Source organism: Petaurus breviceps, unplaced genomic scaffold (assembly GCF_028583685.1).
Source record: "Petaurus breviceps papuanus isolate PSGF00001 unplaced genomic scaffold, PetGlider_PUasm1.0 688, whole genome shotgun sequence".
In the NCBI taxonomy this organism is placed as follows: domain Eukaryota; kingdom Metazoa; phylum Chordata; class Mammalia; order Diprotodontia; family Petauridae; genus Petaurus; species Petaurus breviceps.
Window position 1 is genome coordinate 24,067,616 of NW_027186457.1, and position 25,628 is coordinate 24,093,243.

Consider the following 25,628-nt stretch of genomic DNA (forward strand, 5'->3'; position numbering starts at 1 on the left):
TTAGCCTAGGGGCAGGGAAGATCTTTAAAATTTACACTCTCATTACACTTGGAAAACATCTAGGACTTATCTACTAAGTTGATAAGACCTCCAGAGCTCATGTAGAGAATTTTCTACAATGAGGAAATCACTAATCCTTCCTTAGGTCTTTTGAACTGTGCATAACTGCTGAAAGGGGGGAACACAGGGAGGGGAGCAGAATGCCTTAAATGTCTTGTGGGTATGTAAGATAGCTTTATTTGACATGAGCTGGGGAATTTTCATAGAGTCACAGGGATGTTCAAGTCTAATTTGTGAATAGTTATTTCTCCTAATAATTTTGCTCTCAACTTTCACTTAGGAAATGGGCTTGAAGAAAGCTAGATGCAATGCCCACTTGGATTTTCCATTTGTACTAATATTCAGTCATAGTGAAGCCCTTTCTAATGTTTGATGACCCATACAGTGTGAATTTCCTTAGAAAGCTTCATTATGTGATAAATGTTGTAGATATGGAAAAACTGGAACACTAATGCATTATTGGTGGAGTTTTTAACTGATCCATCCATTCTGGACAGCAGTTTGGAACTCTGCCCAAAGGGCTATAAAACTGTGCCTACCCTTTGATCCAGCAATACCACTACTAGGTCTATATTACAGAGAGATCATATAAAAGGAAAAGGACCCATATATACAAAAATATTTATAGCAGTTCTGTTTGTGGCGGCAAAGAATTGGAAATTGAGGGGATGCTCATTAATTGGAGAATGGCCGAACAAGTTGTGGTATATGTTTGTAATGGAATGCATAAGAAATGAGGAGCAGGCAGATTTTGGAAAAAACTGGAAAGACTTGCATGAACTGATGCTAAGTGAAGTCAGCAGGACCAGGAGAACATTGTACACAGTAACAGTGATGTTGTACAAAAATCAGCTATGACAGACCTAGCTGTTCTCAGCAATATGATGATCTAAGACAACTCCAAAAGGCTTAGGATGGAAAATGCTGTCCACTTCCAGAGAAAGAACTATAGATTCTAAAAGCAGATCGAAGCAGACTATTTTCACTTCTTTTGTTTTTTCTTTCTTGTGGTTTTTTCCCTTTGTTCTGATTCTTCTTTCACAACATGACTAATGTGGAAATATGTTTATTATGATTGTGCATATATAACCTATATGTACATTGTTTGCTGTTTTGGCGAAGAGAGAGGGAAGGGAAGAAAGGAGGAAAATTTGGAACTCAAAATCTTACAAAAATAAATGTTTAAAACTATCTTTACATGTAATTGGAAAAAATAAAATATTATTAACTGGGGAAAAAAGAAAGTTTCATTATGTTTTACAGGCTATAGTGTATCAAAATAAGCAATTGTACTAAGGGACTCATGGTGGCCTCTGAACTCCTTTTATTCCCCTTTAAAGCACATCCAAAGCAATCATGTCTGCTGCTGGGGTTCCTATTGTTGAAGGTTATCATGGGGAAGATCAATCAGACCAATGCCTGAAAGAACACGCTGGAAAAATTGGCTACCCAGTCATGATTAAAGCAGTTCGTGGTGGAGGAGGAAAAGTAAGAGACAGCCTGTTTGTAGATTTCTTTGGGAAGCTGCTTCATTTACTTGTTGTGATGTCATCACTGTTCCAACCTTGTTTCCTGTCTTAGGGCATGAGGATAGGTCGATCAGAAGGAGAGTTTCAAGAACAGTTAGAATCAGCAAGGAGAGAAGCCAAGAAGTGTTTCAATGACGATGCCATGCTGCTAGAGAAGTTTGTAGACACTCCAAGGTAAGAACAATTTTTCTAATGCTGTATAGTATTGATTAAGGACCTAGAAGAACATGTTTGAGTTAAGTTTTAATGACAGGTCAGATCCCATGAACAGTGGATTTTTTTTTACTGCTTTTGTGGTGTGGAATATCCTTTGTTCAAATATTGACTAATTGGCTTGGATTTACTAAGGTATTTGTTGTAGCTATTTTTATTGTAAGGAAATTTGACTCAGGTCAAATTGACCAGGTCCACTGTCCTTGAGAAGAATGACTGAGTTTGGCCCCTCTCCTGTGCAATGATCTGGGACAGAAGAGAGTGATCAACATTACATTTGGAAATTCCAGTCATCCCAGTAGAAGGAAGGCAATGGAAAGGCATATGGTGGGTGTGAGCAGGCTACCACCTGTAACTGACAAGGAACTCTGAAGAAGGGCAGGAGTAAAGGATGGTGACAAGGAACTGCTGGCAGAAAGAGAAGATGGGCTAGTTATGTGCTGAGAGTGAAGGATGAAAGGGATCAGCTCAAATACTCCTCTTTTACTCTTACAATTTTGTGAGAGGGAGAAAGGCCTCTGGGAAGCTGGGGGGACACCCTGTGTGAACAAGAGTCCATGGGACGGGGAGGTGTGGAAGGTTTGCCATTCACACTGTTGGAGAAAGTCACCTAACTGATGTGATCACAGATCCATTGAAACGTTTTTTTCCAATTATTCCCCAGCTGCTTTCTGAAACAAAAGCATTCTTCTGAGGGTATTATGTAGCTGTGTATAGCTTGGGACACTCCCCAGGCTCTGAACAGTCAAATCAGAGAAAATGGAGAGATCCATTGTGGGGGTCAGTAGGCAGCAGCCTATTATCAGCAATGACTCATGTACAGGGTGGGGCTGTCCTCCAGAAAATGAAAGCTCAGGAGAGAAGTGGGCCTTGCCTAAGTGGGAGGAACAAGGAGCCACAGATGGGCACCCAAAGCTGCCCTGGCAGCCTCCAAGTGTGAAAGAAGCTGATGGGAAGGAGGGCTTTCCGTGTGGTGGTCTGTTCCTCCGTGAGACAGTATCCTGAATGAATCAATGAGCATTTACTGAGTGGTTACTGTGTACAGAACATTTACTAAAAAGGGTGCATACAGATGAAAAATGGAGACAACCTCAGCTTTTAAGGAGTTTACATCATAGTAGGAGACAGCCAAGGAAGCAGTGGTTTTGTTGTAAGTCAGATGTAAAGGTCCAGTGGCAAAACTGATGGTTATGCTTCTTCTTTTATGTCATTTCCACTGATAAGACCATAACTGTTTCTGAATTAACTTAGATGAAAATTGTGCAAGATAAGGAAACCTAGATCAGTTGAATTGATGCTGACTTCCAGTATCAGTGAGGTAATGGATCCAATTACATATTGAAATATTCCCTAATTAGTATATATTTCTAAGACTTAATTTAATGATTAATGACTTAGAAGAGGAATAAAAAAGATAAAGGTAACTACACCAAGTAAATCAGAATCCTCAGCAAAGATGATTTTTTATAAGGCAAATTTGATTATAAATCTTTCTTCTACTTTTCCTTGTAACCTTAGAGTATATTAATATAGCACAGAAATCTAACTTTAAAAAAATAACAAAGGGAACTGAGGTCACTGGAAAGACCAGGAGTTTTGTTGAACAAATGCCTCGTTACCATGTCAGAACAAAGGATAATGAAATCAGCATTTACCCTCCAACAGGCATGTGGAAGTTCAAGTGTTTGGTGACCAGCATGGCAATACTGTGTATTTATTTGAGAGGGACTGCAGTGTGCAGAGAAGACACCAGAAAATCATTGAGGAGGCCCCCGGGGTAAGGACAGTCTCCAGAGGAATGGGTGGCTAATTGTCATGTCGGTAGCCTGGCAAGTCTGGTCTCACTTCCCCAGATCGGAAATCCAATCCCACTTCCCTCTCCTTCTGGATTAAGCTATGAAGCAGCTGCTGATCTGTAGTGGTAGAGTGAAAGAAGGAAGCAGGCAGGCATTTATGTACCACCTACTATGTGCCAGCCCCGTGCTAGGGACTTTACAAAAATTATTTCATTTGATCCTCACAATGGGAAGCAGGGGCTGTTATTATCCCCATTTTACTGTTGTGGAAACTGAAGCAGGCAGTGTAAGTGACTTGACCACGGTCATACACCTAGTGTTTGAGATCAGATTTGAACTTGTCTTCCTGACTCCAGGCTCTTGCTCTGCCTTCTGTTAGGCAGTTCATTGGGAGCCCCCCTACAATAGAGAAACCACAGGTCTGGTTAAAATCAGACGCTTATCATAATATACTTGAGGGCCACATGGTGGCCCGGTCAGTGAAGCCACTTACTAATGCATGGGATCCAGTGTGTGCCTATGGTGGGACAAAGTTTACTTTACAGTCACCTATGTTTTACAGTGGGGTTTTGTTATACAGTTTAAAAATTTAATTGATTAGCCAGAAATCTAATTTTTGGACAAAAATGGGTTTTGAAAAATAGGTTTGTTGAAAATTTTCCAAAATGTGTTCAATGTTTTTCTGTATTGAAATGAATGTGTAAACTCACTTTTCTGACTTAGTGTAGCCTCCTGAACTTCATTGGACTCTTTCTTCAATTGTTGAGGGTATTTCAGTACCCTCACAGACAGGGTATAAAGCCTGACCCAGTTGCTTCCTCTCTCTGGGTCTCAGTTTACTCATCTGTAAAATGAAAGGGTTGGGGGCAACCAGGTAGCACAGAGAGTAAGAGCACCAGCGTGCCCACTGTCGGGATGACCTAGGATCAAATCCGGGCTCAGACACTTAGCACCCACCCAGAAACACCTGGCCGTGTAACCTTGAGCAAGTTACTTAACCCCAGTTGTTTAGGGGCAGCCAGGTGGCTCAGCGAGTAAGAGCACCACCTCCAGTGTCAGGATGACCTGGGGATCGAATCCACCCCCAGAAATAACTGGCCGTGTAACCTTGAGCAAGTTACTTAACCCCAATTGCTTTAAAAAAAAAAAAAGAATGGATAAAAAATGAAAGGGTTGGATTAGATGCCCTCTGAGGTTCCTTCTAGCCTCTACCTCTATGAGTTCTTGATTTTCACCATTGTAGCGTTGTAGATATAGAAAGTGTAGGAGATTGGCCTAGATGTGCTGATCTCAGACTGTACTCCCAAACTGATTTTTTTTCTTAAAAAGTCAATCAATATCAGATAGCTTGTTCCTTCACCTCTTTCCCCTAAAACGCATCAAAATTTCAGCAATCTTGGCATTTCCATTTCATTGTAATAGTCTATTCAAGACATCCTAATTTACTTGGCAAAGAATGAGCCTTTAGTATAATTGGGGAAGGGGAGGTTGTTAGTTCATTGTTACCAAGTTCACTTATTTACTCGTATGTACTTCTCCTATAAACTCATCTTAGTTGTCATTGGAGACTTGACCAAATGAAATGAGACTCTTTTCTATAGTGTCACTCAACATTCCAAGTTTGTCTCTTGGTTCCATGATAACTTTCAGAGGCACTGATTTTGACTAATATTTTCTAATTCCATGGTTAATTTGCAGTTTATTTTGAAACAAAACGGGGTCAGCAAAAGTTGTCAAACAGGCGTCTGTCATTTTTAATGAATTTAAGTGAAAACTGGTCTGGGCCACAAACGCAGAGGCATTATTTTGCATGGTGAAATCTATAGCTGATGGACCAGACTAGTGAATCATTGATTTTGTTTGATAGTAACAGTTACTGAAAAAAAAGACATTCCTTAATGGACATTTTTAAAGCTGGGTTTTTGTAGAATTTCTTAGTGAGAAAAGATAGAGTGAGTAATACCTGCGATCTTTGTGTGAGATTTATTTTTAATTGCTTTAATTATTCACAGCCTGGAATTGATCCCGAAGTAAGAAGGAAGCTTGGGGAAGCCGCAGTGAAAGCTGCGAAGGCTGTCAATTATGTGGGTGCAGGTGAGTGGGCAGAAGAGAAGTGCGTTCTGGGGGAAATGGGAAGGACCAGAATGGAGACATGCATTTCTCCAGTTTTGAGAGTGCAAGAAAACCACGGAACTTTTTTTTTTTTTACTGGGGAGGGTAGGGGGCACACTTGCTGAATGTTTTATAAACCTCCGTGTGCATGTGGATTTAATTCTGTGAGTCTGGGCATGAGTCAGGGTTCCCATGGATAGAAACATGTTCTTTGAAGAAACAAAATAATGACTTCCAGCTTCCTCAGCTGGCCCAGAGTTGCCTGCTGTCTTGGGAGGCTCCTTGTGGCTTTGCTCTTCTGCAGTCACCTTGAAGTGGCTCAGTCATGGTGTCATGACTGGGACCTTTGGGGCTGATTCTAGGGGCCTCCTACAGTTTGCTCAGTGTTCATTCTGGGGGATCCTTCATTCTTAGATGAAGAGTTTTAATTGTTTAAGTATCAAATGTTTTCCATTGAATGAAGAATTAGAAATAAAATGACATCTGATGCATGATTGGGGGGAGGGGAAATAAGCTTTAAAAAAAAGGCATTTATATAGCTGCTGCTCTTTGTCGGGCACTGTGCTGAATGCTCTTACAAATATTTAATTTAATCCTCATGACAACCCTGGGAAGGTGGGGAGGGGGGGAGGTACTATTACTCTCCCTATCTTACAGTTGAGGAAACTGAGGCAAACAATTTAAGTGACTTGCCTATGGTTACCCAGCTAGTGTCTGAGACTAGATTTGAACTCAGGCCTCTAGTGCTCTACTCACTGCACCACCACCTGCCTCAGAGTTATGGTATTGAAGCTGGAAGAGACCTCAGATCCCATCGGGTCAGACCAGGAAAGTTAAGTGATTCCCTGCTAGTGTCAGCAGAGTCAGGACTAGAAATAGGGTCTCCCTGCTTTCGGGCCAGGGATCTTTCCACTTCACTGGCCTCCTTGACAAGATTTTGATTTGGGATCTTCTCGTGCTTTATCAATGCAGCTTAACCCCAAAATCTCACATCCTAGGAACTGTGGAGTTCATCATGGACTCAAACCACAACTTCTACTTCATGGAGATGAACACAAGACTGCAGGTGGAGCATCCTGTTACTGAGATGATCACAGGGACTGACCTGGTGGAATGGCAGCTGCGGGTGAGTGGGCCCTCTGGGAAGGAGCCCTGATGGCCGAGAGGGGAGGGGAGGGCAGGGCAGCCAGGAGCAGCAGGGCCTCCAGGGACACCTGTGCTCAGAAAAGCAGGACTGGAGGCGGGAAGACTTCAGTGCAGATCCAGCCTGGGCTACCTACTAGCTGTATGACTGAGGAAGGCACTGCCTGCCTCATAGAGCATCTGCCTCTCTGTGAGGACAAGTGAGATGACAAATGTAAAGGACTTTGCAGACTTTAAAAGGTTCTGTCAATGCTAGCTCTTATTTTTAGGAGAGGAGCCCATGAAACATGGAAGCCCAGCACAAAGATGGTATGGTTGATCTATCCGTCAGAAGGCCAAGAGTACTTGATTCATAGGATTCCATTTCTAGAATCAGAGGGAGTCTTAAAGCCCCTCCAGATCAGTCCCCCCATTTGACAGATAAGGAACTAATGGCTAAAGGAGTCAAGTGGCTTAGCCAAGGTCATGCATTTGGTATGATTTGAATTCAGGGCCTCTGACTCCAGAGCCACGGTACTTCTTACAGAACCACACAGCTTCCTCTGGTTCCATTCAGTTCCAATTCAACAACCATTTTTTTAGTGCCTGCTCCGTGCAAATCTGTACTAGGCCGCCACAAAGTCATTGTCCCTATCCTCAGTTGCTATTTAGATTGTAATGATCAAATAATAAGTCAAAAGCCAGTAAACAGTAAGGATTCAGAGGATATGCAGAAGCCAGAGGTCAGGGAGAGCGGATAAGAAAAATTAGAGGTAGGAGGGAGGGAGGCTTTAAATGCTCACAACTATGGCAGGAACCACGGCATGGCCTACTCCAGTCATGCACTGGCTGAACTCAACAGAGCTCAGAGGTCACTGTGCTAAGTGGACAGGGATCAGCCCACACTCTGGTAAAGGGCAGCACTCTTTTGGCAGCCCTTGAGAAGCTACATCTGTTTTTGTTCTCTTTTCTGAAATAAGTTAAGGATCAACCATCGCTATGCAATTCTCGGCCCTTTTTGTCTATGGAATCCGGCCTCTTGGAGCCAGATTCAGGGATACTTCTTTTGTTATCAGTGTTCCCTTCTCTTTCTTTTGCTTCTCTAGATGTGGAGACTTTACAGGTTCTCATGGTTTGTTGGGGAGAGCTAGTTGCTAGTTCTTCTGGATCAAAAACCTTTCATTTGTGATCTTATGTGTTCTCTGAGCCCATGATTACCAAATTACAGATTTTTGATGTTCAGGGAAATTGGTACCTGATGTGAAAGGTATATGTCTGTAGTTCTAGGAAAATATAGCATTCTAGAACTTAGGGAAAGAGGAAGATTGCAGGCTTTTTGAGGCTCAACAGTACTAGAAAAGACAGATTTTTGCATCTCAGAGATTTACTTGGGGGAACTCAGATCTTCCTAAGGCTTTGGTTTCTGAGACTTAGGGAAGGCAGCATAATTTTGAGGTTCACTAAAAAGGGAAGATTTGTAGACTATCATGAAATCTGCTGCAGATGCAGATATCCAGGACTTAGAGACATCAATAGAGACAAAGATGGGCTTTTAGGGATTTAAAAAAATAGAAACCAGTTTCTGTTGATTGAGGAAACCATACTCAGAATGCATTGTTGGTTTGGTTTTTGAAACTCCAGTATGTCTAGGCAGGGAAAGCCTGTCATCCAGCCTCAAGCCTCACACAGGCAGCTGCTTGTTGGAGCTCTGAAAGCCTAAGCTTCTGGGCCTCAGTAGAGAGCTAGAAAGCTGTCAGGACCCAGGACAAAGATGGAGCACTTTCCAATGTTTATGGTACAAGTTTCCAAACCCTGGCCATCCAGAAGGGACTAGTTTCCTGGGAAAGCACTTACCAGAGAAGGATCTGAAGTTGGCAAACACCACTGACGAAGATAGCCACCCCAACGTCCATGTCCCCCCGTGAAGTGAAGCCTCTGCTAGGCCTGCAGCACCCACATGGGACAAGGAAAAAAAAAAGCTCTTTTTTTCCTTCGATGTGCATTTCTAACCCAGCTTTGGCAGGCAACTCCTCTGAGGACAGTTATAACCACACTGAATGCTCATCCGAATTTGTTACTAGGAGTGGGGGAAAATGTTTGTTCAATGATGGTATGATGAACTCACTCTCCTCTTTCTAATATTTTATTGAAATGGATTTTTTATTTAGGAACAGAAACTTGAAATGTGGTATTACTTCCTCTAAGCCCTTAGGTTCTTTTTTTTGTGAATAAAAGTATATGTTATAGAGAAGTGACATTGTGCTTGGCACTTTCTGTTACAGTTACTTCCTATCTCATTTTGATAATGAGCACCCTGAAAAGTAAACTTCACCAAAACAAAAGAGTATGGAATATATCCTGGGAATGAAAAGAAACTTATCTTTATCATTTATTTATCATTTATTTATTTATTTATTTATTTATTTATCATTTATTTATTTTTTTATCATATATTTATTATTATATGCTTTATCACTAGTTAGTAAAGGTCATTAGAAGATTTTATTCTCAGCCTACCTACACATTATGATTAAAATAGGAAAATCATAATGCAGCATGTATATACCATCAGAGAATCCTGGCAATTGTCATAGACCAAGTGTTGATTGATAGCTGGTATAGGAGGAAGATTGAATGGAGATTTGAGTATTCATGTTTGAAAATAAGAAAAAAAAAGCATTCCTGATTATTTTCTTTTTAAATTTATTTTATTTCATTAAATATTTTCCAATTGCATTTAAAAATTTTTAACGTTTATTTCTTAAAATTTTGAGTACCAAATTCTTTCTATTCCTCTAGCCCCTCCCCCTCCCATTGAGAAGACAAGCTATATGATATCAATTGTACATGTGAAATCATGTAAAATGTATTTCCATATTAGCCATGTTGCGAAAATAAAGTAGTAAAAAACAAGAAACATAAAGATAGTGGAAAAAAGTATGCTTCAGTCTGTACTCAGAGCTCATCAGTTCTCACTCTGGAGGTAGATAGCATTTTTCATCATAGGTCCTTTGGAATTATCTTGGATCATTATATTGAGCAGAGCAGCTAAGTCTTTAACAGATGATCATCCTTACAATATTGCTGTTACTGGATGCAATATTCTTATGCTTCTGCTTACTTCACTTTGCATCAGTTCGTATAGGTCTTTCCAGTTTTTTTTCTGAAATCATGCTACTCATCATTTCTAATAGCATAGTAGTATTCCATCACAATCATATTCCACAATTTGTTCAGCCATTCCTTAATTGATGGGCATCTCATCAAGTTTCCAGTTCTTTGGCACCACAGAAAGAGCTTCTATAAATATTTTTGTACAAATAGGTCCTTTTCCCTTTTCTTTGATCTCTTTGGGATAGACCGAGTAGTGGTACTCCTGGGTCAAAAGATAGGCATAGTTTTGACCCTTTGACCATAGTTCCAAATTGGCTTCCAGAATGGTTGGGCCAGTTCACAATTCCACCAGCAATGCATTAGTGTCTCTACTTTTCCACATCCCCCCTAGCATTTGTCATTTTCCTTTTCTGTAATGTTAGCCAACTTGATAGGTATGAGGTAGTATCTCAGAGTTGTAATTTGCATTTCTCTAATCAATGATTTCTTCTGAAGACTACATATTCATATCCTTTGACCATTTATCAACTGGGGAATGGCTGCTCATAAATTTAGCTCAGTTCCATATATATTTGAGAAGTAAGGCCTTTTTCAGAAAAATTTGCTATAATATTCCCCCCGGTTTCCTCTTTCCTCCTAATTTTGGCTGCATTGGTTTTGTTTATGCAATTTTTTTAAATTTCATGTAATCAAAATTACCCATTGTACTTCCTATGATGATCTGTCTCTTGTTTTGTCATAGAATCTTCCCTTAGCCATAGATCTGACAGTTCAATTTTCCCATGTTCCCCTAATTAGCTTATGATATCACCCTTTATGTTTAAATATTTTATCCATTTTGACCTTATTTTTTTGTACATGGTGTGAGATGTTGGTCTGTGCCAAATTTCTGCCAAATTGCTGTTCAGTTTTACCAACAGCTTCTGTCAAATAGTGAATTCTTGCCTCAAAAACTTGGATCTTTACAGTTATCAAACACTAAATTATTATGGTCACTCACTTACTCCTGTGTAGCATGTACTTCATCTGTTCTACTGATTCACTGTTCTGTTAGCCAGTGACAGATTATTTTCATGATTACCGCTGTGTAATAGATTTTGAAATCTAGTACTGTTTTGTTGTTGTTGTTGATATGGTCAGTTAGGCTTATAAGTTTTCCTAATATCTAACTAGCACTACATTCCTGGTATAGATCCAGTTCAATGACACAGTATGATCATTGTGATATATTGCTATAATCTCCTTGCTAGCATTTCATTTAAATTTTTACCTAAATATTCATTAGGTAAATTGGCCTATAGTTTTCTTTCTCTGTTTTTGCTCTCCCTAGTTTAGGTATCAAGACAATATCTGTGTCATAGGAGGAATTTGATAGGACTCTTTCTTCACCCATTTTTCCAAATAGTTTATGAAGGATTGGGATTAGTTCTTCCTTAAATGTTTGGTAGAATTCACTTATAAAACCATCCAGTCCTACAAATTTTTTCTTCAGGAAGTCATTTATGACTTGTTCAATTTCTCTTTCCAAGGTAAGGTTATTTCAGTTTTATAGTTCCTTTAATATTAATCTGGACAGTTTATATTTTTGTAAATATTCATCCATTTCACTTAGAGTTTCAGTTTTACTGGCATATAATTGGACAAAATAACTACTAATAATTGCTTTAAATTCATCTTCATTGGTAGTACATTAAACCTTTTCATTTTTGAGACTGGTAATTTGTTTTCTTCTTTTTTAATCAAATTAACCAGTGGTTTGTCTATTGGTTTTCTTTTTTTCATAAAACCAGCTCCTAGTCTTATTTATTAGTTCATTGACTTTTTACTTTCAATTTTGTTATTTCTCTTTTGATTTTCATTTTGGTGTTTAATTGGGGATTTTTAATTTGTTCTTTTTCTAGGTTTTTTTAGTTGTATGTCTAATTCATTGATCTGCTCTTTCTTTTATTGATGTACACATTTAGAGATATAAATTTTCCCCTAAGTACTGCTTTGGCTGTGTCCCACAAATTTTAGTATTTTGTCTCATCATTGTCATTATATTTAATGAAATTATTTAATAATTTCATTGTTTCTATAATTTATTCTTTGTCCCACTCATTCTTTAGTATTAGATTATTTTGTTTCCAAATAATTTTAATCTGTGTTTTCATGACCTCTTATTGAAATGTTTATTGCATTATTATGTGAAAAGGGCATACTTGATGTTTAAAGTTTCAGCATTTGGTTGTGAGGTTTTTATGCCCTAATACATGGTCCGTTATTGTGATGGTGTCATGTGTGACTGAAAAAAGATATACTTCGGGGGCATCTAGCTGGCTCAGTGAGTAGAGCACCGGCCCTGGAGTCAGAAGGACCTGAGTTCAAATCCGGCCTCAGACACTTAACACAAAAACTAGCCGTGTGACTGTGGACAAGTCACTTAACCCCAATTGCCCTCCAAAAAGAAAAAAAAAAAAGATATACTTTTTTCTTTTCCCATTCAGTTTTCTTCAGAGGTCTATCATAACTTTTCTAAAATTTTATTCATCTCATCAACTTTTCTCATTTATTTTATGGTTAGATTTATGTCAGTCTGAGAGGGAAAAGTTGAGGACCCCCACTAGTACAGTTTTACTGTCTATTTCCTCCTGTAATTCATTTTAACTTTCCCTTTAAGAATTTGGGTTGTCTATTGTACCTTTTATCAAGATGTAGTTTCCCAGTTTATTTCTTTTAATTAGGTCTATTTTTGTTTTTGCTTTGTGTGAGATCATGATTGCTAACCTTGCCTTGTTTTTTTTACTTCAATTGAAATATAATAGATTCTGCTCTAGTCCTTTATTTTAACTCTGTGTGTCTCTCAGTTTCAAGTGTTTCTTGTAAGCAACATATTGTTAGATTCTTTTTTTTAATCCATTCTGCTATCTGCTTCCATATTATTCACATTTGCATCTATGACTACTAACTGTACATTTTCTTCCATCATATTTTCTTCTATTTATCCTTCTCTCTCTCTCTCTCTCTCTCTCTCTCTCTCTCTCTCTCTCTCTCTTTATCCTGTTCTTCCTCAAAATTCTGTTTTACTTCTGACTACTAACTTCCCTTTATCTCTTCTCCCTTTTATCATTCCTGCCCCCTCCCTTCTTTTATTGCTTTCCCCTCCTACTTCTCTGTTGGGTAAGATAGATTTCTGTACCCAACTGAATATGTATATATCTTTTTTTCTTTTTGAATCATTTCACATGAGAGTGAGGTTCAAATATTGCCCATCCTACCCCCTACCATTTCCCTCTTCCCTGTAAAACCTCTTCCTTACACACCTCTTTTATATGAGATAATTTCCTCCATTCTTCCTCTTCCTTTCCCCTTCCCCAGTACATTCATCATCTATCCATTTTTTAATCATTCCAACATAATCAAATCACTCTAGTGTCCTCCATCTATGTGGAGGCCTTCTAAATGCCCTCATAATAGTTCTTAGGCATTCCATGTATCATCTTCCTATATAGGAATATAAACAATTTAACTTTAGTGAGTCCCTTATGAATTCTCTTTCATGTTTACCTTTTTTATGTTTCTTTGGAGTCTTATATTTGAAAGTCAAATTTTCTATTCAGGTATGGTCTTTTCATCAGGAATATTCGAAAGTGCTCTATTTCATTAAATATCCATTTTTCTCCTGAAGGATTATACTCAGTTTTGCTGGATATATTATTCTTAGTTGTAATGTTTGTATCTTTGATTTTCAGAATATCATTCCAAGCCCTCCCTTTCTTTAAAGTGTTAGATGACAAATTTTGTGTGATCCTATGGTTCTACAGTCTGTGAGTGGTTTCTTTTTGTCTTAAGAGTATTTACTCTTTGACCTGGTAGCTCTGGAATTCAGTTATAATGTTCCTGGAAGTTTTCATTTTGGTATCTCTTTCAGGTGCTGATTAGTGGATTCTTTCAATTTCTATTTTACCCTCTGATTCTAAAATATCAGGGCAATTTTCCTTGATAATTTTTTGAAATATAATGTTTAGGCTCTTTCTTTGATCATGGCTTTCAAGTAGTCCAATAATTCTTAAGTTATCTCTCCTCACTCTATTTTCCAGGTCAGTTGTTTTCCCAATGAGATGTTTCACATTTGCTTCTATTTTTTTTTCATTCCTTTGACTTTTATAGTCTTTCTTGATACCTCATGGAGTCGTTAGCTTCTGCTTGTCCAATTCTAATTTTAAAGGAATAATTTTTTTCAGCAAACTTTTGTATCTCTTTTCCCATTTGGCCAGTTCTGTTTTTTGGGGTGTTATTTTCTTCAATATTTTTTTTTACTCTTTTACCAAGTTGTTAATTATCTTTTTTTTTTTTTGGCTTTTTGGAGGGCAGTTGGGGTTAAGTGACTTGGCCAAGGTCACATGGCTAGTTTTTTTTGGTGTGTTTGTTAAGTGTCAGAGGCCAGATTTGAACTCAGATCCTCCTGACTCCAGGGCCGGTACTCTATTCACTGCGCCACCTAGCTGACCCATGTTAACTATCTTTTCATAATTTTCTTGCATTTCTTTCATTTCTATTCCCAGTTTTATTTGATTGTGTGTTCATTATTAATTATCTCTCCCATTCTTATTTGATTATGAAAATCAATTTTTTAGCTCTTCTAGAAATTCTTGTCAGGCTTGTGTCCAATTCACTTCTTTTCTTAGAGGCTTTGCTTGCAGTTGTTTTGACATCATCGTCTTCTTCTAAGTTTGTGTCTTGATCTTCCCTGTCACCATCAGAACTTTTAATAGTCAAGTTTTTTTTTGTTGTTTGCTTATTTTCCCAGCCTTTGAACTTTATGTTAAAGTTGAGCTTTGTTTTTGGCATAGGGAGGAAGGGAAGTCTTCTAAGCTTCAGACTTTTTCCTTACTGATTTCAGAACTAGTTTTGGTGAGTTGGAAGTTTTTGGTGCTTCCAAGATGGTATGATCCAGGGAGAGGTGAGGTCACTGCTCTCTTGATTTGCTCTCTGGTCCTTACCCAGGAAGGGCCCTAATCCCTAGGGATTTCTATTGATTCTGCTTTTCAGGGCCCCTGCTCCCTTGGGACAGAAAGTGCTCCTCTCTGCCATGGAACTGTGACCCAAGAGTGGACATAGACAATAGAGTTGCCCAACAGCGCCCTGCCCTGCACCCAGTGCTAGCACAGGAGTTCTTGTGGTCTCTTTCTAACCAGTTGCCCAATCTCCTTTCCATCCCAAAGGTGCTGCTACTTATATTGCCACCACCACTGGTATTGCTGCCACGTGGTCTCTGAGCCAGCCTCCACTCCCATGTCACAGATCTCTCTTTCTGACCTCCAGCATTGTCTTGGGCTAGAAGAATGTCTTACCCTATACTTGGTTGGCTCTGTTGCTCCAGAATTATACTTGAGGCGTTATTTTAAAAGTTGCTTGGAGGGGAATATTGGGAAAGCTTGGCTAAAGTGCTTCCTCTACTCTGCCATCTTAGCTCTACCTCTAGAAGTCTTCATGATTATTTCCAACCATCACTGTGCCCAGCCTTGACATTTGGACTCAAAATTTAATTGCTTTAGGGAGGAAGCCACAAAACTCCTTGCCATTCATGTTCACTTGTAAACCATTTCCATCTTGGCCACCAAGAAAAGGCATCTCAAAAATTCTCAAAGTATACAAATGTGAATGGATCCAAATACTATCATTCCTATTGGCTGTGCTTTAAGTAAAATTAGATATTCAGTCCAGAAAGGTCCAGAACCAAGGTTTGCTAATGCTTTTAACATTATTATAAGATGGGTTTTTGCAAACAGAAAAATATTCTTCTTTTTTTAGATTGCTGCAGGAGAGAAGCTCCCTTTGAGTCAGGAAGAAATAAAACTGAAAGGCCATGCCTTTGAAGCAAGAATATATGCAGAAGATCCTCGGAATAATTTCATGCCTGGGGCAGGACCCCTGGTTCATTTGTCTACACCACCCCCAGAGCCTAGTGTTAGGATTGAGACTGGAGTGAGGCAAGGTAAGTAGGATGAGTGATGGTCTGTGTTGTTTTCATTCTGCCTGTAACAAGGACAGTGATTGTTGTGCTCACCTCCCTAGTGTGGCCAGTTAGGAGGTGGTGAGCCCCATGGGGCCTCTTTCTTATCTTGGCGACAGTCTCCTCCCAAACCCTTTGGCCAGGCAAGCTCTCTCTTCTTCTACAGCCATTCTAAGGGCATACGTGTATTTGCCATTGTTTTTCATTCTTTCGAAAGTGACAGTTGAAAATCTGTGAACCTCACACTCCAATTTGGAAAGCTTTCATTGTTTCCTCCCATCAGTACTTTCTGGTTGCTTGCATATCCTGCACACAACATTATGGAGAACACTCACAAGTCTGGTTGAGAACAGGGTCTAGTGTCAAGGAGCTGCTGTCTTTGTGTAGATAAGAATTGAAACTACATTAAGTAGCAATTAAAGAATTAAATAACAGTTCAAGACAATAGAAGAGACATCCAGGGGATCTGCTTAATTAATTGCAACATGGATTCTGTGGTGCTGTCAGAGTTCTTTGGGGGGGGGGGAGGATATACTGTCACTCTGATGGGGGATTAGTCACAGTTACAGAGGGAGTGGATTTGAGTTAGTTTTTGAAAAAGATGTGAATTAGGTAAGCAGAGAGAAGAAAGGTAAAGTTCTAGGCCAGAGGACTGAGGGATGTGAGAGGACAACAGACGCCACAGGAATCAGCTGTGGGATGTGCAGGCAAGGAGACTGCCGTGACATGGGGAGAGGCATGACTGCAGGAAGAGGTTGGTATTCTTTGATTGTATTCTGCCCTTGCTGGACCTCATCTGGAGCGTCAGATCTGGGCAGTCCAGTTTGAGACTGGACTTGACAAGTCGAAGGGCATCCAGAGGAAGGCGGCCAGGATGGTGAAGGCCTGGATTCCATGTTAGGTGAGGAACCACACACACTTAGTCTAAGAAGAGAAGAGTCAGGGAGACTCAAAGATTGTCTTCGAATATCTAAGGGTAAGAGTCCCTTAGAGAAGGGATTAGACTTGTTCGTCCCAAGAGGACAGAATCAGCAGCAGTGGGTAGAAGTGTCAAAGTGGCAAATGTCAGCTGGCTGTCAGGAAACATCCCAGTCATGAGAATGGGTCAGTCACCTTTCTGCATGCCACAAGTGGCACGGGCTGCACTGGGAGGAGAGGGCCCCTCCATGGAGGTCTCCCAGCAGAGCCCACACAGCCACTTCTCAAAGACATGGTGCTGCAGAGGTATGGGCTGGATTAGATGGCCTCCCATGTCCCTGAACGTGAAAAACCACATGGCATGTGGGGGTGACAGGGAGGAAACCAGCTGAGCTGCACAAGTGAGTATTTGGAAATAGAACTGGACAGGCAGGCTGAGCCTGGAACGCTGATGTGAAGAAGTTGTGTTCTCACTGATCACAGAGAGCATTCAGGGGGCTCTCACTGAGCCCTGGGATAACTGAGCAGTCACGGGCTGCTCAGCCCTTCTTTCTCACTTGGCTCTGTGCTGCCACTTTCAGTGTCCATGCTTATTCATAGTGCTGAAAGGAGCCATTTCTGGCAGGAGACACCTTTGGTGTTGTGGAGGCAGGCTGAGTATGTGCAGGAGCTCAGGAAGGGGGTTTATGGGGTGTAATGCCAAGCAAAGGCAACTTCCCAAGGTTCAAAATACCAACATAGGTGCTCTCCATTTTATTCAGTGACAAATTAAGAACAGAGAGAATCAACATATAGCATAATTCAAAATACAGCATTTACCAAGTGTGACTCAATAATCTCCAAGTACTACCCCACCCCTGGACATTATATTCATTTAATCAATCACAAAATCCTTCTTCTAAATACTACTCCACCCCTCGGCTGTACATTCATTTAGTTCATCACAAAGCCCCTCTTCTCAAATGGAGATTAGTTTCCAATCATAAGTAAAGTACATTCATTTGTTTAATCACAGAGCACAAAAAAGTCAAAAGTTCCCTACCCCTGGATCACAATTAAATCTACCCCAGAGTTACAACAAGCTTAAGCACAGCAGTTAATACCCAAATGGAGGTCTTTTCTTCATCTTGACATGAGGCAAGTTCTCAGCAATCTTTGTTCCTGGGGGGACAAAGCTTAGCAAGGCCACAAGATACATTGTCAGTGTCTTCATTAATTCATTCTCTGTCTGCAGAACAGTCCTAGGACCCCTGAAAACATTTTAAAAAAACCCTCTTCCAGGATTTCTGTAAACATACAATAAGAAAATCCTTCTTCAGGGCTTCTGAACCAACAGCAAGGTACTAAGACCTCTGCAACAACAGGACTGTCTTTCACCAGTGGACAAATCTGGCAAAACAACATCAGAACAGACAGACAAAGTACCAGCATAACAGCCATGTCTCCTCAGTCCTTGGCAGCTCTGGGTGGCAGCTCTCAAAAGTGCTGGGCAATTCAAAGCGGCCCTCAGCAATCCTCTCCATCTCTCTCTGCCTCCAAGATGCTGCTTCCAAAAAGTTCTTCTGCCTCTCTTTTCTTGTGTCTCTCTAAATTTACGTCACCAGCTCCGCCCAGTTCAGCCCTCTCTTTTAATGTCAACAATTCCACAAGTGGAATTCACAAGCTCTGGGTTTTAACACAATCAAACCAAAAACCAAGCCAATACAAGGGGATCTTTAAATTACATTACTATTACATTGGGCAGGGGAATGGTGATTCTGACATTGCATGGAGTCAGCCTTGGAACTTGGAAATGTGTGAGGCAAACGTATGTTATTAATTCACTATTGAACAGAATGCGACTTTAAAAAAACATGCTCTCCTAGGAGCTGATCAGACAAAAGGGAGGCAACCACCTTCAAAAACCAATGTGCCATAGTTCATACTACTTTTCTATTCATGTGTGTGATGAAGAGTGTGCTGTTCATGTTGTGTGTGTGTGAGTGTGTATGTGTATATGTGTGTATGTCTGTGTGTGTATGTGTATATGTGTGTATGTCTGTGTGTGTCTGTGTGTATATGTATATGTGTGTATGTCTGTGTGTGTGTCTGTGTGTATGTGTGTGAGTGTGTATGTGTATATGTGTGTATGTCTGTGTGTGTGCAGGGGGTCAGGACCAAGGGGTGTTGACCATCTCCCAGTTGCTGACTGGCATGCTGGATTGTCCACCAGTTGCCAGCCTAAGGAGATGTAGAGAGGACAGGTGAAGACGGTTCATAGAGTATCTTGGCTACCAAAGCAAATAGTTTGTGAGCACTAGAAAGAAGAGAATGGGGTCACCAGTTGGCCCTTGAGATTACCACTAATATTTCACAGATACTAAAGCAGCCTGCAGGCTGCCCATAGTAGTGACCCCCAGAGGACAAAATGAGGCATGCATGCTTGTATTGCTAACACCTAAATTAGAGTGAAATCATTTTTTACATTTCAGTGTTGGGAAGAAAGTCCAAGAGTCACACTGTTTTTATAGCACCTACAAGCATTAACTTAATGGCCAGTACTTGAAATGTGAGTTTTTTATCTAATGACCGCTTAGTATGTACACTCCTGAAAGAACTGATTCCCATCCATGTTAACATTCTTACTCTAAGTGAGGGGCTCTTAAGCTTTTGTGTGTTGTGGGACCCCTTTGGCAGTTCTGTGAAGCTCCTTCTCAGGATGATATTTTTAAATGCATAAAATAAAATACATAGGATTACAAAGGACATCAATCGCAGACAGTTCTTGCTTTATGTGAGTGGATCATTCCACAAAAGCATTTTTTTTAACTTTTCTTTTTTTGTCTTTTGGAGGGGAGAATGCAGGGAAATTGGGGTTAAATGATTTGCCCAAGGTCACATGGCTAGTAAGTGTTAAGTGTCTGAGGCTGGATTTGAACTCAGATCCTCCTGATTCTAGGGCCGGTGCTCTATTCACTACATTGCCTCGCCACCCCCACAAAAGCAATTTTTACCTAATGCAGATTTGCCCATGGAAGGGAGAGAGGGAGGCAAAGAGGGGGCTGCATGCCTGTGAAGGGAGGGGAACAACACACTGTTCAAGAACATAAGGGATTGGGGGCCAGGAACAGAGAAGTGAGAGAAGGAGGAATACACAGGGGCCTGGGCCAGCCGCATGGGGGCTCTACTGGAATGGAGAGGAAAAACACAAAGGGGGCAGACATGTAGAGGCTGGACACTGACCTAAGCAAGAGAGGATGGGCGACATGCAGAAGTCAGGACAGACACATAGTAGCCAAGCGTGAATGGAGGGAAGACAGCCACATAGAGGATAGACACGCAGGCAGGTGGGCAGATCCAGGCAAAGGTCTCAGTAGATCTCATGCCAAGCCCTCAATCCCACAGTCTCTCTGTGCATTCTTCTGTTTTCACTTGAAGGATTTTGGGGGGAGTTTGTGACTTTTTGGGGGGAGGAGGCAGGAAGCCATGGAGCACTGAACCAAAGGGCAGGAGTAGAGAGAGAGAGAGAGCCCAGTATTGACCAGTAAAGTTAACACAAGTGTTTTTATTTCTTTACTTAAAGTCAAATTTGCATCATGCAAAATTTACACAAGATGAGAACTGTCTGTATATTAAAGTACAGTTATCAGAATATATATTTTAAAAACCCAAGTTCACAGACCCCAAGTAAAGACCCCTCACTCTAAGTGAAGTCAGAAGATAAAGCAATCAGGGCTGTGGAACCGTAGGACAAGGCCTGGCCTCTCTTCTAAGAGGCAAATAAAGGAACTAGAGAAATTGGTCAGCTAGGTGGCACAGTGACTAGAGCACCAGCCCTGGAGTCAGGAGGATCTGAGTTAAAATCCAGTCTCAGACACTTAACACTTGCTAGCTATGTGACCTTGGGCAAGTCACTTAACCCCAATTACCCTGCCTCCCCCCTCCAAAAAGAAAAAAAGAAAGAAAGAAAGAAATTGGTCTCCTTGTGCTCCCCATGGCAATAAGAAATCCATTTTCACAGGACACTTGACCACGTCATATTGCTGCTCTCACAACAAGCTGCCGTGAAAACAACTGCCATTTATTTGTCAATATCTGTTGCAGAAAGTGAAAAAGTGGAGAAATTACATGATGAGCTTCACAGAATCAGACAATCAATTAACAAGTTTTCCCTATGGACCAGGCCTTGTGTTAAACCTAAGGATTACAAAGAAAGACAAAGGCACTCTCTCTGACTGTGTGGAGCCCACATTCCCAGCGGGCAAAGAGTGTGCCTCTATTGTACGTGCCATATCAACAAGGAAACCTCAGAGGGCAGACCCTAGCGGTGGGAGGGGCCATGAAAGGAAGGCCTCCTACCAAAGGAGGGGCTGGAAGTGAGTCTTCAGGGAAGCCTGGAGACAGAGGGAAGGATGCAGAACACTCCAGACACGTGACAGGAGGTGGGGAAACAGCCAGAAGGTGGCTGCCGCTGTATCTAGTCTGTGAACAGCAGTGGAATGTAAGAAGACAGGAAAGGCCAAAAGAAGCCAGGTTATGGGGGGCTTTAATGCCAAGCAGATGGTTGTATATCTGATCCTGGAGATAACAAGAGAGGATAGGAGGAAGACTGGGTCACACCCGAACTTTAGGGAAATCACTTTGGCAGCTGGATGGAGGATGAACTGGAGATGGATTGGAGTAGGGAGAGACTTGTGGCAGGGACACCAGCCCGCAGGCTACAGTGAGAATCCACGTGAAAAAGATAATGAGGGCCTGAATTTAGGAGTTATGAAGGCAGAGACAAGCATGAGACTTGGCAACAATTGTAGATGTGAGGTGAAAGCCAGTCAAGAATGATGTTGAATTTGGTACCCACCCAGAAACACCTGGCCGTGTAACCTTGAGCAAGTTACTTAACCCCAATTGCTTAGGGGCAGCCAGGTGGCTCAGCAAGCAAGAGCACCGGCTCCAGTGTTGGGATGACCTGGGGATCAAATCTGGGCTCAGATATTCAGCACCACACCCAGAAATAACTGGCCGTGTAATCTTGAGCAAGTTACTTAACCCTGATTGCTTTAAAAAAAAAAAAAAAAGAATGACACTGAAGTGGTGGGTCCTTAGCTGCACAACTCGTGATTTCGTGTGACATAGAGGAAGACGGGGCCAATCATTGAAAAATACAATTTAGGATGAAAAGGAGGCACGGGCATGCAGACGCTTCACAAACCTCATGCCCGTGTATCATGAATACGGTTTTTAAGAGGAGAATCAAAAGAGGCTGGCTATAGTGAGTAGTGAAGGATCTCATAAAAATTAAAATTGGTTAGATCTTAACACACAAAAAACTAGTGTAGCAGTGTGGGAGTCATCTCAGAATCTTCCATCTCTGTGCAATCAAATCATCAACTGTCAGTCAGCAAGCATTTACGTGCCTACCATGTGCCAGGCAATAGGCTGAGCATTGGAGATACAAAGAGAGACAACAACACAGTTCCTTCCTTCAAGATCTCACATTCTAAGGGGGGGGGGGGGGGGGGAATGGCTCACAACAGACCAACAACGACATAACAGCAATAGACCAAATAGATCAAAAGTAAGGTCAGAGGGAAGGCACCTATGGGGAAAAGGATAGGCTGAGAAAGGTCTTCTGCACAAGGTGGGATTTGAGCCAAGTCAGATTAAGCCAGAGACAAGAACATCCCAGGCAAATGGTAGAGCCAGTGAAAAATATATGGAGTCAGAAAAGGGAATATGGTGTGCATGGAACGACAAGGACGTCGGTATTGCTGGGTTATCACATACATAAAGGGGAATAAAGTATAAGAAGATTGGAAAGACAGGAAGGGGCCAGACTGTGAAGGGTTTTCAATGGTCAGACAGAAGATTTTGTACTTGATCCAGGCATCAGTGTGGAGACACTCAAGTTTACTGAGTTGGAGAGATGGGGTGGGGGCAGAGGGCAGTAGTTACACCTGAACTTTAGGAAAAGCAAGGGTGGATAGAAGTAGGGAGATCTCTGAGGCTGGGAGACCAACCAAAAGGCCATCCATAACCAATTAGAAAAAAGGATAAAAGCAATTTCCCCAGTAGATAAGTGGTCAAAGGATATGAACAAACATTTTTCCAAAAAATTGACAACTCTTAACAAGCATATGAAGTAATGTTCCAAATCATTAATAATAAGAGATTTGCAGGTCAAAACAGGCCTGAGGTCTTACTTCATACTCTGCAAATTGGTAAAGATGAAACAAGATGAGAAAGTCCATATTGGAGGGCCATGAGAAGATAATCACTCTAGTTGTCTTCACTAACTGTGGCTGGTGAAGCTGTGAATCAGTACAACCATTTTGAGAAACAATTAGGAATTATATAGAGTAAATTGAATGTCCATACTCTGTAACCCAGAGATTCCACTACTTTGGGGCCTATACCCCAAGAAGGCCATTGATAGAAGAAAGACCCCATATACACCAAAATATTTATAGCAGCAATTTTGTGATGGCAAAGCATCAGAAACAAGGTAGATGTGCCTTGACTGGGAATAACTAAATAAATTGTGATACCTCAATGTAGTGAAGTATCACTGTTCCATAAGAAATGATAAGCGTGATGAATACTGAGAAGTATGGAGAGATCTGAATGAACTGATACAGAGTGAAGACAGCAGGACCATGAAACCAATATATACAGTGACTGCAAAAATGTAAATAAGAAGGATAACACTCTAAAAATCAGAACTGAATGTTGCAGAAATGATGAAGAAGCATGGTTCCAAAGAAGAGACACAAAAAGACACCCCACCACAGCCCTTTGCAGAGGTGGGAGGATTAGAACTATAGTGTATTACACACATTTTCAATGTATCCATTAGTTTTGTTGATTTTTCTTCTCTTTTTTCTTCAAAAATATTTGTCTGGGGCGGCTAGGTGGTGTAGTGAATAGAGTACTGGCCCTGGAGTCAGGAGGACCTGGGTTCAAATCCGGCCTCAGACACTTAACACAAAACTAGACATGTGACCTTGGGCAAATCACTTAACTGCAATTATACTATCTTCCCCCCTCCAAAAAGGGGGGGAAAAAAAAAAATATATATATATATATATATTTGTCATATGGGGTGGTTCTCAGGGAGGAGGAAGGGGAAATTTTGGGGATGTAAAAAGATTAATTAATTACATTTTTTATGAAAAAAAGATAGGACAAGGAATGTTCTCTGAGGAGGAAAAGGGAAAGGGGTATATTTGGAAACAAATGTGATATGAAAATCAAAGATATCAAAAAGAAAATAAAGACCAAAAAACTGCTAAATACTGCATTTTAAAAAAAACTGTTGCTATACATAGTTTTGTATCATTAATTTAAAAATTAAAAGAAGAAACAATACTATGAAAAGATATTATATAATTACAGCAAATTGAAACCAACCCATTAAGCAGCTAGTTGACTACAAAGCATGAGAATTGGACAAAACTCATAGCACTCCAAAATGTTCATCATTGTCACTGAGGCTACCATGTGTATAATTAAAGTATAAACCCAAAAGATTCCACAAAAACAGACAGATGTGGGAGGAAAACCTTCAGTGCATCGAGTGGGTCTAATTTGGTAGATTTGGGGGGGGGGGGCTTTTGGGAGGGAAATTGGGGTTAAGTGACTTGCCCAAGGTCACACAGTCTGAGGTCGGATTTGAACTCTGGTCCTCCTGACTTCAGGGCCAGTGTTCTATTTCACTGCGCCACCTTGCCAGCCCAATGTGGTAAATATATGAAAAGACATGGGCAAAGATTAGAGAGACTGAGAAGGAATGGACAAGTGGCCACTCCTGCTAGCAGGGATTACCCCCCACCCTCCGCCCTCCCACCCCCATGAGGGCATGGCTCCAGTGGAGCACTGAAGTATGGTGGTTGATAAAGAAGAAAAGTCCATCCTCTATTTCCCTGTAGTTTATCCCATTAACATCCTGAGTAGATATCAGTTCTCAAGGATTTCCTCTGAATCCTAGAAATCCTTTCCCTGTGAACACTCCTCCCAGAAAAAGAAGTCCTCCTATAAGCAGCAAAATTGGAGTTTGCAGGCCAAGACGTAGTGCTTCTTAAACTGAAAGGAGTCTCAAGTGGAAAGAGTTTCAGAAGCCCTGGTCAAGAGAACCCTGCTAATGATCTCTGGACTTTGCATTTGTATCCCCAGTGCCTGGTGTCTATCAAGCTACTTAAGTTTCTGTTGAGTTGAATCTATGTAAAGCAGTTCTGGTTTGAGACCATAACTGGCCTGTCCATTTAGCCAGATGTTGGTCCTAATAACGTGTGAGCTAGTTTGTACAAAGGAAGGACCATGTATTTGTAACTTTTTTTTTTTTTGGTGACTGCTCAAGCAGTCAGCAAGACACCCTCTGTAAAAAAGTGTTTTAGCCGCTCGCCTTGGGGATGCTGGACTTTCTTGAGCAGGGGACCCTGTTTCTGAAGTTTGTGTTTCCACACACCCTCAGGTGAAACTTTACTTCAAAAACTTTCTTTGCTTATTTCAGGTGATGAAGTTTCAGTGCACTATGACCCCATGATTGCAAAACTCGTTGTCTGGGCTGCCGACCGCCAAGCAGCATTGAGGAAGCTTCGGTACAGCCTTCACCAGTACAACGTGAGTGATCAGGAAGCTCATTGTATCCAACTCTGAGGTTATTGTAGTGGCTTACAAGACAGTGGCATGGGACTTTTCTCTCTGTTAACTTAGTTTGTGGTCTAAGCTGTGTCCATAGCCTTGTATGTATCATGAGACACAGACAGGATATTTCTCTACAGCAAAATGAAGTCT

General features: G+C 40.9%; 1 protein-coding gene across 3 annotated transcripts in view; it reads left to right on the forward strand.

The window, feature by feature from the left end:
• Nucleotides 1-25,628, forward strand: part of MCCC1 (methylcrotonyl-CoA carboxylase subunit 1) — a 57,252-nt gene that overhangs the window by 13,136 nt on the left and 18,488 nt on the right. For all 3 annotated transcript variants that reach the window (XM_069104792.1, XM_069104791.1, XM_069104790.1), the window contains exons 6-12: nucleotides 1,401-1,548; nucleotides 1,642-1,763; nucleotides 3,468-3,579; nucleotides 5,611-5,692; nucleotides 6,709-6,836; nucleotides 15,740-15,923; nucleotides 25,345-25,454. In XM_069104792.1, coding sequence (XP_068960893.1) covers nucleotides 1,401-1,548; nucleotides 1,642-1,763; nucleotides 3,468-3,579; nucleotides 5,611-5,692; nucleotides 6,709-6,836; nucleotides 15,740-15,923; nucleotides 25,345-25,454 — 886 coding nt within the window. The remainder of the gene's footprint in view (nucleotides 1-1,400; nucleotides 1,549-1,641; nucleotides 1,764-3,467; nucleotides 3,580-5,610; nucleotides 5,693-6,708; nucleotides 6,837-15,739; nucleotides 15,924-25,344; nucleotides 25,455-25,628) is intronic.